Raw genomic sequence first — 13,571 nt, forward strand, 5'->3', positions numbered from 1 at the left:
CTACCTGTCTATCTGTCTGTCTGTCTAATCTGTCCATCTGTTCATGTGTGTGTTTGCCTATCTGTCTGTCTGACTATCCCTGCCTCCATGTTAGTTTGTCTATTAAATATAGGTTCTGGGGCAACTGGGTAGCTCAGTGGATTGAGAGCCAGGCCTAGAGACAGGAGGTCCTAGGTTCAAATCTGGCCTCAGACACTTCCTAGCTGTGTGATCCTGGGCAAGTCATTTAACTCCCATTGCCTAGCCCTTATCACTCTTCTGCCTTAGAACCAATATATAGTATTGATTCTAAGATGGAAGGTAAGAAGGGTCTAAAATAAATAAAAAGAAGTTCTTTGGGAATAAGGTTTATTTCAGTTTTAAATTTATAATCCTTTCCCCAACATGGCACTTGCCAGGTATTTAATAAGTGTTTGCTGAATGACTGTATGACTTTTCCCCCTAGAAAGAATGTTAACTCCTCTCTTGGCTGAAATGGTGAATCTATTAGGGAAAAGAACAAATCCAGAGCTCATAGTTTAATTTCAGCATTTTAATATTACTTTATGAGTCAATTAACAGCATCTAACAAATCTAGAATTACACAACATATTACAATACTTGGTAGTCCATTTGATTTATAATTCCAAGGCGCCCATTATGTTTATTTATTCCAACCCAATGATCGCTTCCCTGAACATGTAGATGATGTCATTTTGACTCACTGTATTCTGGAAGTTCACAGTGAGAATTCTATACAAACGTTGTACTAAAAGTACAAAAATAAGTGCTTCTCACACACTCTTAATACTGTTTATGCCCATTTGGTTTTATCGCCCCAATGGGAGAACCTCCTCACCTAATGAATAGAACAATAGGGCCAACATAGATTAAAAACAAGGGACTGGAGCAACAAATGTGTTTGTCCAACTGCATTTTTTTAAAGGTCGGGGTGGGAGGGGAAGTGACTATTTTAGGCAACATTGCCACTATTAACGTGGCCTTCCCCCGAAAGGGAGAGTTTGACAGAGAGAGATGGAACCAGAATTAAATCCAAACACCCATCACTGAGATGAACTAAAAAACCTTCTGACCCTGATGGTTTGGTTTAACAGCCTTCTCTGCAGTCTGTAAAAAAAAAGTTCTCCAGGAATCAGAGAAGTGAAAGCCAAATTTCTGGGCAAAATTCACATTTGTGAGGAAATCTAAAAATAGAGGAGCATGTTTTCATTTACTGGCCTCTTCCTCTCCCCACCTCCACCCACACAGAGCAGCTCCGATCTGTGAACTGGATGGTGGGTTTTCTTGCCCAGGAATGTGCTTGTGAAATTAAAAGAATAATGAACCACGGGATTTCTGGCTGACAAGAAGCTTGACTCTCCATTAACGAATATTCTTGGGCAATTCTGGAATCTCTATGGCTTAATTTAAAAATATCTATTTCTCTATTTTCTGACAACTCCTTTTGGCTTAGTCATTTATTTGGCATCTCTTCCAAATTTGAAAGATTGTTCTAATCTAAGTGAGAAAAAAGCTCTAGAACTGAAATCATCAATCAGTCTATCCAAAGAATCTTGGGGTTGGAAACAGAGAAAACTAAAGCTTGGAGAAGAGCAAATTTCTCATTTGAGACCTAAAATGTACTTCCCTAAAGTTGAATAACTCTGGGCTATCAATGGGCCAGAATTTCGTGTAATTATGTTTTTTAAAAAGGCACAGAATGGAAGTTACCATGAAGAGAATTTTCATTGAAGAACAGGGTTTCAATAACTTCCAAGAGAAGCTACTTACTGTGTATGTGGTGGGTAGGAGATGGAGGAAGAGGGAAAATCATTTTTGATACATATGTATTACGGGGTGATTCTTCCTCCATCCTACCCCCATCCCTGATATTTTTATTTAAAAACATGGGAGGGATTGGAATTTATGAGCGTATCTCAAGAGGGAAAAGGCCCAAGTGAGGCATCACAATGGAAATAAGGTAAAGGTGTCTGTGTGGTTGCCAGCTTGTTTGAGAAGCAGATGGGAGTTGGGTGGGGAAGAGGGAAGAAGAGGAGGATGAGAAGAGAGAGGCTACTTTGTAAAGTGATTTAAGGATATGTTTGAAAAATGTCTTTATCCGTGGGCCTCAGTTTCCTCATCTCTATGAATTGGATAAAGTCCCTTCCATCCTTAGGTCTATGATCCTGGTGGTCATCAGAGCTGTAACAAGGGTTAGGAAAAGGGGCACTTGGACCTTAGGCACACAAAGCTAAGAGGCACAGATGGTCATATCTCTTCTGCTCCCTGGATCACTTAAATAAAAAGCAGGAATGAAGACAGAAGTGGAGAATTTAATAATTATGCTGTTGCTGTTTCATATCTTCCCTACCCAACCTCAGGGAATCATGGAGAGGCTCAAATATAGACTGAAATGTCCATGAGTTTGCTTCCTCTAATAATATACTCTAGTTAAATAGTATACAAAGAAGCCTACCAGCTGTACATTAACCATAAACATTCTATTTTCTTTCTAATTGCTGCTGGAAAAAGATTGCTATTTTAATCAAACCCATTTCTGAGCAAAATAATCTTATTCTGCATTCATGGGTGGTTTTTTGGCCATATTTTATTTCTTATTTTGTGTGATTGGCTGCAATCAGACAAAAGCAGAGTTTGGGATCAGAAAACTCTATTTCTGTACTGATTGATATTTATGATCTACTTTTCATCTAAGGAGGACAAAGTACAGACATCATTTCACTTCCTATAATGATGTCCTGGGGATATGCAGAGCATCCTCTTAATGCTTTTAAAGTGAAGCTAAATCTTAGCCCAGATCTTCAGAAATGAGTTCACTGGGACCCAAAGTCAGATCCTACTGCCTGTGGATGATTATTGTGAATCATTGCAGTTATAGATGAGAATTAGTTGCTCACATCCCCCAAAGTACTAAGCACGTTGTAAGGGAATTTCTGTCACTTGTTCAGAAAGTATCTCAAGGCCACCAGGCTATGATTTGATTTTTTTTAGAAGGCTGATCACAGAGTTCATTAATAGTGCCAATTGTGTAACAGGACTAATTACTTTCTCCAATGTGTATTTACAATATAAAATAATGTATTTACAAAAAGGAAAAAAAGTGCCAAGTCTCTTTTTATGTTAATTTTTGGATATTCCCCCTTTTCGGTAATTATCACAATATACTGGGCTAAGAGGTTTTGGTACTAGAACTAGAAAAGATCTTTAAAGAAAAGTCTATAACCAGCTATGATGGAATACAAGCAAGCTATAGAAAATAAAAATCTCCCTTCAAACAAGCAACTGTATGACCTTCCTTCAAGAAACTGAAATACTCTAATATTTATTTTTGCTTCTAAGAGAAGATTAATCATAAGACTAGGAGGAATGAGCTAGCCAGATCTATGGCTCTACAAGGAAGCCAAGGCCAAGGGCAGTCAGTATTCAGCAGGCTCTAACATTCCTTATATGGCTCTGAGTGCCAAAGAAATGAAAAGGAAATTCTACCTTTTAGAGAATATCTCCAACCCAACAAGTGATTCAGTGTAGACTCCCCCTGTCCCCAATCTAATAATGGCTTGATAGCTCCAAATAGAGTCATAAAGCAGAATTAGTTTTAAAAAACCTAGTGACACTGAATATAAACTGAAAATTAGAGGGAAATTGTTTTGTTGAAAAGCTGAGCACTAGCCTGGGAAGAACATGGCGGCGAGTTCTTCTATATAAGTAAAATAATATCTGAAAAAAATGTTTCTACATGGATAATGCTGGCAAATAACTTGTAATCTCATTCTTCTCTCAGTACAAAATAATATTTGAATTGTAACTCCAGGAGGATTTGCTTTTTCTTTTGAGAAATACTCTGAATCCAACATTTTCCTGATCTGAGGTAACTTCCTGGGAGCTTTATGGATGTCCTGCTAACGAAATTGTTAGCTAACTAGCAAGTAAGTTAGGATGACATTGAATAAGGATGGGGATTATTATCCCAGAGAGTGATTCAGTCATTGAAGTGAATGGCTTCCTTCCAGGGGGCATCTAGGGAAAGACAAGGCAATCTAAGAAGGACAGAGCCATGGAAATCTATTTGGGACATAGTCAGCCTCATTTCTGCTTATGGAATGAAATTCATATTGGGTTATTTCTCATTCTCCACCTATTCTGTATGTTTCTTAATTTTTGAATTTCAAAATCTCTTCTAATTACTCTATACTTATGAAATCGCTGTTCTGACTATTTGGGGGAAAGGGTTATTTTTTTTTTAACTAGCTGTGTGTGTTGGGACAAATCATTTAAACTTTCTGAACCTTAGATTTCTTATTTACAAGATGAGGGGATTGGCTTGGTGTCTTTTAGTATCTCTTGAAGTTCTGAATGTACAATCTTCTGTTTCATTGAGAAAGTGCTTTTCTTTGTCTTGGCCCAAGGATACATTTTTCACCCTATGAACCATTTCTCATTTTTAATCTCTTGTCAGCAGAACTGATAGGTAGCTGAGAGTTGATGCTTTCTAATAAAAGAGGTATCCTTTGGTTTCGTTTTATTTGTTTTGTTTCATTGCTTTTATATTGCAAAGAATGGGTGCTTGATTCATTGGCAAACTCCTGGGCAAGGAAACTCCTTTCCCAATTCATATCAGTTCATTTATTTAATCTAAAGTAATATCGAGGTGCCCAGCACACTGAGAGGTTGTGACTGGTCCAAAGTTCTCAGTACCTTGGACAGTACTTGGCGTATAGCAGGTGCTTAACAAATATTTGTCAGATTGGATTGGGTTTTGCGAAAGGTAAAGAGAACTCAAGGGAAAGGATTTGCACTGAAAGAAAAATGGCTTCAAATTGGAGGCCCATTTCCTAGAGGATTTGAGAAGCAGAATGTGCTTAGTGATTTGGACCCAAAAGGAGGAACAGTGAGGCGGAACATCTGGAGACTTTGAAGGAGCATGGTGCCAATGGGTTCTAATAGTGCTTCTTTTTTTTTTTTTGCTCAGCCAGGTGGTGCCTGGGGGCTCATGGGGACAAGGTCTGTCTTGGATCCCATTATCCCTTTTGGGATCTGACATCATTTTCAGCCAGTCTTTTGATTTGATCTTAGAAATGTTTATGGGGGCCGAGGGATTTCTGAATGGGAATTTGAGTATGTTTTATTGATTTTCCATTAATGAGACTTGGAGAGGGACTTCTCCAGGAAATTGGTGTCTGAGTGGGCCTGAAGCCCACAGGCTGCCTGCTTGGTTAGGCAAACCACCATTCTGGCAGATTGGATTGGAGTATCTTTTCTTCATCTCCCAGCTCCCCTGCTCCTCATCAGGCTACCTGGGGAAGGGGCATGTGTACTTTTTAGTGTGCTTTTGGAATGGTGGTAGGGAACCAGGTCTGGATAAATAGCCTGTGGTTGTTAAGAGGATGGGGGCAAAGCCTCCCTGGGGAGGCAGAATGAAACAAGAATGTTGATTTGCCAAAGGTGTTTGATGTTTATGAGAAGAGGAAGAAAATTAAGGTAATGAGTTCTCATGTTAATTGTCATGTGGTTAGATTTGAAAGAAGGTTCAGGGCCAAATCCAAGAGAGCTTAATGGTCCCCAAGATCCAGAAAAAAGGAGTAGATCCATCCTCTGTCTTATTGCTATAGAGGTACATCTTCATCCAGTTCTCTGTGACTGGCAATATAATTCAATAGACTTGAATTGATCTCCTAAATAATCATATGATGAATAGAGTACCAGCCTTGAAATAAGGAATATGTAGGTTCAAATCCCACCTCTGGGATCAGAAGTGGGAAACTGCTCTAACTTATCTGAATCTTGGGCAGTTTTTTTAGATTGTCACTTATAAAAGTGTCGCTATTTGCCTGAATGGAGATTTATGATGCCAAGCTTTCCCATATCAACTAAACAACGAGTCTTCAATATATTGGCACCTCTACAGGGAACAATATGAGGGGCAGGGAGATATGATGATTAAAAAGATGACAAATTCCTTCCTTAGGGCGGTTACAGTCTCTCACAAAAGACTGACAGAGATTTTAGGGCTTCTCTGAGATCTTTCCCCATTTCCTAATAATGTATAAAGTCCAAACAAAATGTATTCAAAAGAAATCTTCCTGGGGTTGATCAGAACTGAGTTGAAAACTGAGGCAGGAACCTAGGGGTAGAATCATTCTGGGTATGCCCACAGGGCTGATTTCCAGTGGGGTCCCACACTGCTTTTAATGTCTTTATGGAAATTCCAAGGAAGTCCTGAGTTTACTAGAAAAGTATTTTTCTTCAACAGAATGGAAAGTCCAGAAGTGATTACTTGGGAAATATCTCCTGGCCTATAAACAAAGCCCAGGGTAGAGATGGGGACCCAGATGGGAGAGGGACTATGGGATGTTAGCCTTCTGGGACTTTGTGCCCCACGATTTAGGTCTGATGTTAAATCTGAGTTGTTGGTGGTCCCTCATTTCTATGAGTGGCTCAGCCCATGCTTCCTATTGCCTGAAATATCTGACTCCAGTCTACCCCTTCTTTTGTAAACATCCATACCAAGGTGACCCCCAATATCTCCTATAGAATGTCTCTCGGGGCCAGAATCGCTTCCCTTTCCACATTAGAAAACGGATTCATACCCATTTGTTTTAATTTAGGAAAAATGCCTGCCAAAACAACCCCAGTGGCTAATGAACAAGGAAGTTTAGGAAATGGATACTTTACACTTTTGTAGAAAAATAAGGAGAATTAAGGGTGGTTTTTGTCTACATCGAGTTTCGTGTCTCTTGTTTTTAAATAAAAAACAAACATACAAAAAAACAGTCTTCAGAAGGTCCCGAATCCATCCCCACGAGCAGCCACGGCAAAGGCAGGGTAGGCTTCATAGGTCGTGTACGCTGCCAGATCATGGCCAAGGGTCACAGCCTGTTTCAGCTGAGTTGCAGACATAGTGGCAGCTGCATTCGCAATGGCGTAGCCTAAAGAGGGATGCAGAAGAAACAGGAGTTCAAAGGCTGGTCTTGCAACTTTCTAATTCACTTAGTTAGACCTGAGTTCGAGTCTTTATCACATGGTGGCTGGGTGGCCTTGGACAAGAGCCTGAACTTACAGGGTCCCCAGGCAACTCTCTAAGTCACAGAGCTAATGCTGACCTCTGTTGCTATAGAGTTTCTTCCCTGGAAGTTCTTGACCCCATTGAAATCATAGATCTGGAAAAAAGTAAATAATAATCTTGGTGCCCTTAAATTCATTTGTTCAAAAGCTCTATATTCTTATTTTTGATCTGCTACTGGAATCAGGAATACCTGAGTTCAAATATGACCTCAGACTACCAGCTGTGTGACCCTGGGCAAGTCATTTAACCCCATCTTCAGTTTCTTCATTTGTAAAATGATTTGGAGAAGGAAATGGCAAATAACTTTGCCAAGAATACCCCAAATGAGGTCACAAAGAATCAGTCACAACTGAAATGATTGAACAACAACTTAAATATCATATCGATTGGAGAGTGCAATATCTGGCCTCTAAAATTCAGCTTTAAGTCTATGGTCCTATGAAGATAGTCTGAAATGGACCTGAGAAACCTATTACCCCTCACCCTCTCAGTTCATAGAAGACATAACTAAGGCAGAATAATTGGGTGTTGTCCCAGGGTACCAGAATTTAAAGGGTAGCAACATGTAAAATAATTGTATTAAAAGATTACAGGTTTTTTTTATTACAGTTGCTCTGGCAGCCTAGAAATAGTTGGGGTCAACAAGAAAGCAAGAATAATTCATTATTCTAGGAAGCTGTCAGGTAGCCTCATAAAAAATATCCATTTTATACCTATTCAGTTGCAAAATCTCTCTTATAAACTCTTCCCTCCCCCACTCCTTTTCTCCCCCAACACTAAAACCATGTTAGGGAAGGCCCTTATGACTTCAAGTCTCCCTGCACAGCTCAGGCCCACCCAGTCCAATCTGTCCTTCACTCAGTGTCAAATGGAGCTCCCTAAAGCTCTGGTCTGACCCAGTCACCGTCTCATCACCCCTCCCCCTCTTTCTTCACTCAGTAGATGTCAGTCGTTTCCTATCACTTCTAAGGTAAAATAGAAAGTCTTTTGTTTGTCATAAAAAAAACTTCATAACCTGGCTCTCCCTCCAACCAACCCCCATACCTTCCCAGGATTCTCCTACTTTAGTCCCATCCCTAGGCTCTACTCTGTGATCTAGGCATCCTCCATCTCCAGACTCCAGGTGGTTTCCATTCCTAGAATCTGGGTTCTGGTTCCTCATCTTCTCTTCCTTGTTCCTTTGAATCTCATCTAAATCTAATCTTCAAAAAGCTATTCAGTATCTGCCTTCTCTCTGGAATTATTGTCAATTTAACCGGTATCTATCTGTTTGTACATCAATGTTTGCTTGCTGTCTCCTCCATTAGAGCGTGAGTACCTTGAGAGGAGGAGCTGCTATCTATCTATCCATCTATCTATCTATCTATCTATCTATCTATCTATCTATCTATCTATCTCTGTCTGTCTGTCTGTCCGTCTCTCTGTCTATCTATCTATCTATCTATCTATCTATCTATCTATCTATCTATCTATCTGTCTGTCTGTCTGTCTGTCTGTCTGTCTGTCTGTCTGTCTGTCTGTCTATCTATCTATCTCTGTCCATCTGTCCGTCCTTCTGTCCGTTTGTCTATCTATCTATCTCTATCCACTTATCTGTTTATCATCTCTCTTAATCATCTCTTTCTACATCTGTCAATCATTTCTCTATCTGTCTCTTTTTGCTTGTCTGTCTATCTCCATTTTTATCTTTCTTGCATATTCAGTGCTTAGTACCGCCTGGAACATTGTATATATTTCATAAATGCTTGTGGACTGACTTTCCCTTTATCTTCCCAGAGAACCATCACTTATGAGAAAGATTTTTTAAAAAGAGATAAAGAGGGTCAGCTGGGTAGCTCAGTGGATTGAGAGCCAGGCCTAGAGATGGAAGGTACTAGGTTCAAATCTGTCCTCAGATAATTCCCAGCTGTGTGACCCTGGGCAAGTCACTTAACCCCCATTGCCTAGCCCTTACCACTCTTCTGCCTGGTATTGATTCCAAGACAGAAGGTGAGGGTTTAAAAAAAAGAGAGAGAAAGAGAAACAAACCAGCAAAATCAAGCAACAATTAAAAAAAATATGATGCCACAGCCCACATTCTGAATTTGTCCCTCCCCTCCCGCCCCCTCCCCCCCCCCCCCCCCCCCCCGCCTCTTCCCAAGAAGCCAAGGAAGGAATGGCCTTATATCTCCTCTTTGGAGCCAGGCTTGGTCTTCATAGTTTTGAGACATTCAAACTTGAGTCTTTTGTGCTTGTTCTTTCCATTTACGTTACTGTAGTCATTGTATATATTGTTTTCCAGGCTCTGCTGATCACGCTCAGCATCAGTTCATGGAAGTCTTTTCACGCTTCTCTGTATCATTGTTTGTCAATTCCAGCCTGGTCATATTTTGTTACCTTCTTGTACCAGTTTGTTTAGCCTTTTCCCAACAGAAAAGCATCTACTTTGTTTCCCGTTCTTTGCTACAGGAAAACCCTTGCTCTCCCGACTTTTGTGTATATGAAGTCACTGTTTTGGTCCAGCGACCTCACTGGCATGCATGCACTCCCGGTGGAATCTCTGAGTCAAAGAGCCGGGGATTTTGGCCCCTTCGTTTACAGACCTTCACGTTGCTTTCTGAGGTGCGGGACCAGTTTATGGCTCCACCAAATTTGGGGCATTCTTTCAATGGTGACGAGTTTACGGTTCTTTTGAGAATGACATTATATATTCTTTGACTACGTACCTGTTGGAGAATGGCTTTTGAATAGCTATTTCTATTGAGTCTATCTTCGATGCCAAGCTCTCATCGGAGATATTTGATGCCCAATTGTGTTTCTGCCATTGGTGCGGCAGGCTGGTTATGGGGTCTATTTTATTGTCTTCTCTGAGATACAGAAGAGAAGCAGAGAGAAAAGGGAAGCGAGACGGCAAATCCAGGAAAAAGCAAGGACCAGCTTAAAACAACGAGTCCATCTGGCTGATGGGCTGTGTAAGCCCAGACAAATTGATTTTATGCATGTGCGTGTGTGGCTTTGCAAATCTCTGTGGCAGGAAACTGGCTGGACACCATCTTTTTTTTTAATTGAAACCACTCCTTACATTGCATTTTAATGCTCCTAATCCACATCTCTTAAGCAGCTGAGTCTGTTTTTCTTGAGCTTCTGAGAAGCTCACTAAGAACAACTTTTCTATCCCAGGAAACTTCTAAGAGAAGTCTATAAATAGACAGTCTAGGGGACATACGGAAGCCTCTCGGGGGCTTCTGAACTTTTTTGTTTCACATTGGACCCAGGACTCCTCTTTGTAGTCTTTGGATGGAAGCGTTCCCTGGGCTCCTTTCTGTTTCCGCTTGACCCCATCAGAAGCTGGGACATAGGAATACACATGTATGCCTGTTATTCCCATAGCAATGGGGCAGCTCTTGTCCTGTAAACACTTCTTTCTTATGGTTTCAGGCAACGGAATCAAGATTACAAAATGAAATCTTTCGAGGTGAAAACAAGGTTTCTTATACATGGGAAAGAGTCTAAGCCTTTCTGGCTCATAATTAAATACCATTATACATACACACACATATTTCTGTGTATCATAGATGTGGTTATATAAACACAAACCATCGCAAACATTAAAGCGCTACATCAATACTAGCCATCGTCATCAATGGCCACCATGATCACCATCACGATTTCATTAGGATAGGGAACTCCTGGTGAGAAAATTCTCCCTATTAATGCAGATTGCCACCTACTGGACCAGTTATAATCTCAGAGAGTTGCCTGGGTTACTGAGAAGTGAAATGACTCATGCTGGGTCTTAAAGTTAGTGAATCCGGGGTAGGACTTGTTCTCACGTCTTCCAGACTCTGTAGCCAGTTCTCTGTTTACTCTGCCTCACTGACTCACTCATTATTAAGGCTGATCATTTCCTCTAGGACCCACAGCAAGTGGTTTTTGGAGTTTAGCTTCCTATGACATGATAGATGGAGCTTCCTGGTTCATGGTCTGATAGATTCAGAACGAAAAAGGACCTTACAGGTCATCTAATCCAACTATCTGATTTTAATTTGGGGGAAAAACAGAGGCTTAAACAAATGACTTGCTCAGGGTCACAGGGAATAAGTGTCAGAACCAGGATTAGAATGTGGGCTTTCTGACTTTAAATTTGATGCTCTTCCCATTAGACCAGCACATGTCACCTTTTCTTTAAGGCTTATCGTTTGAAGGTTTTAGAATGCGCTTTCCTTCCTCAGTTTCCCTTATTGTCTCTCAGTTTTGCCTCCAACCCTGATCCTGGAAGGGCAGGACCCTGGAGCAGAAGGTAAGAAGGAGATCTCACACTCTTTTCCTCCCTTCTTGGGTCCCTAACTTAAAACTAAGTAAAGCCATAGTAACATTATTAACATTCATTAATTCACCCACCAACAGCTTACTTTAGTAAGTTTTAGTAAGTGTAAAGTAAGTAAAGTAAGGCTTTAGCCTACTATGTGAAAGGCACTGGGCCAAGATTAAGACCTAGACGCTGGAGTTTGGACTTTCCCCTGTCCAATCCATTCTCCCCAAGCTGCCCCATGAAGGCTCTGAAAAGCAGCATCCTGACCTCATCACTCCCCTGCTTAACATGTGTCAATGGCTCTTTGTGGACTCCGGGATAAATGATGAACGTGTCCATTTGGAATTCAGCCTCTGGCAACCTAGATTCAACCTTTCTTTGTAGACTGATTATTCACTGCTTGCCTGTATGCCTTCTGTGTTCCAGATATTTGATGTTCTATTTCCTGTCTATTGCCTTCGAGGTGAACTTCTATGAAAGTCGGAAGTATCTGACCTGCAAAGCCCTACTGTATTTTACAGTGAATTCACTTAAAATGAGCACCATCTACTGGGAACAAGTCAAAGATATGGGCAAGTCCTTGGCAATATTCCAGATTGTTCCTATTTCCATCCTGTTCCACTTTAAGATGATCCAGGAGCCAGAAACCCAACCCTAAAAAACACTCTAAGGATAATTAATGGGGTTCGGTTGTTCATATTACAAAAATAATATACATGGAGAGCACTAGAAGGTTTGCAAAGTATATTATGTATGTTAACTCGCTGGATCTTCACAACCCTGTGAAGCAGGTATGATCATTATGTTCCTTTTACAGAAAAGGAAACCAAGGCAGATAGAGATTAAGTAATGTGCCTGAGGTCACATAGCCAGTAAAGGCCTGAATTGAACTCAGATCTTAATAGCTGTGTGATCCAAGGAAAGGTTTTGCATTTTTCAGCTTTGGTTTCCCCATCTGCAAAATGAAGATAATAAAAGTACCAACATCCCTGAGTTGTTGGGAGGATTAAATGAGAACATCTTTGTGATGCTCTGGTGCTTTAATGCACTCTAGAAACAAGTTGCTATTGAAAGCTGGAAAGAACCCAGAAGATCACTTAGGCCAGCATCCTCATTTCCCAGAAGGGGAAACTGAGGCCCAGAGAGGTGGCTAAAGGACTTGTCCAAGAAGCAGACTGCAGACCAGGGCTGTTTATTTCATAGCTAAGTCTTTGAACCCTGTCCTAGGCAATCTCTGCTTATTCAGTGAAATAAAAGGACAGAAATTATACTTATATGTCACTTTCAGGAAGGGATCCAGGGGATAAAGGATATATTTTTTTAGAGCTAGAGGGGACTTTTCAAATCATTATTTTAATATTCCTATAAATTATTATCTTGATCTAGGGTAGTATAGAAGATATGACTAAAGAAAACTTGAATTCAAATCATGGCCAAGATACTTATTAACTGTATGACCCTTGGCAAGTCACTCTCTGAGTCTGTTTCCTCAGCGGGAGATCATAATACCCATAGTTTGTTGTAAGGATAAAATAAAATCATATGTGAGAAATGAATTGACAGACTTAGCTTTACTCCCACCCCAGGCATTTACTAGTTGATCTTCTCTAAGTCTCAGTTTCCTTTTCTGTAAAATGAAGGACAATGACCTCCAAGGACACTTCTGCCTCTAGGTATAGAATCCTAGAATATTCCCTAAAAATGCAAACTCCTTGAGGACAAGGAGATGCTCCATTTATTTTGAATCCTCAGCACATCACAATTTGTCTATCATAAATGCTTACTGATTGTTCCAAGTAGTTTTGTTTTCCTTCTCCCATTTTACAGAAAAGGAAATTGAGGTTTAATGGTGAAGTGATCTGTCCAAGGAAACATAACAGTGACTGGCCGAGTAAAGTCCAACAGTCTTGATTCTTGGTCCAGGCCTTTTTCCAGGTAAATTTCCTTGGCATAATTTCTATTTGTTCATGTGTCTTGCAAAGGCAAACTTAGCATGAGCAAAGTCCAAATATGTTTTCATGATTCTAAAGAGAATGGGATTATAACTCAAAGGACCCCACAGAGACAACATGGCCCAAACCTTTCATTTTATGGATGAAGCAGTCAGGGTCCGAGAGGACAAGTCATTCGCTTGAGATCACACAGCCAAGAAGCATCAGAGGCTGGGCTTGAAACCAGAACTTTCGATATTTTGAAATGGAACCTTGTTTGAGGGAC

The 13,571-nt window shown here is 40.4% G+C and overlaps 1 protein-coding gene across 3 annotated transcripts in view; it reads right to left on the bottom strand.

The window, feature by feature from the left end:
* Positions 1 to 517: 517 nt before the first annotated feature.
* Positions 518 to 13,571, bottom strand: part of A1CF (APOBEC1 complementation factor) — a 111,097-nt gene continuing 98,043 nt past the window's right edge. For all 3 annotated transcript variants that reach the window (XM_007478329.2, XM_001363571.3, XM_016428099.2), the window contains one exon: positions 518 to 6,926. In XM_007478329.2, the coding sequence (XP_007478391.1) occupies positions 6,775 to 6,926 (152 nt within the window). In that variant the 3' untranslated portion in view covers positions 518 to 6,774. The remainder of the gene's footprint in view (positions 6,927 to 13,571) is intronic.

Source organism: Monodelphis domestica, chromosome 1 (genome assembly GCF_027887165.1).
Source record: "Monodelphis domestica isolate mMonDom1 chromosome 1, mMonDom1.pri, whole genome shotgun sequence".
In the NCBI taxonomy this organism is placed as follows: domain Eukaryota; kingdom Metazoa; phylum Chordata; class Mammalia; order Didelphimorphia; family Didelphidae; genus Monodelphis; species Monodelphis domestica.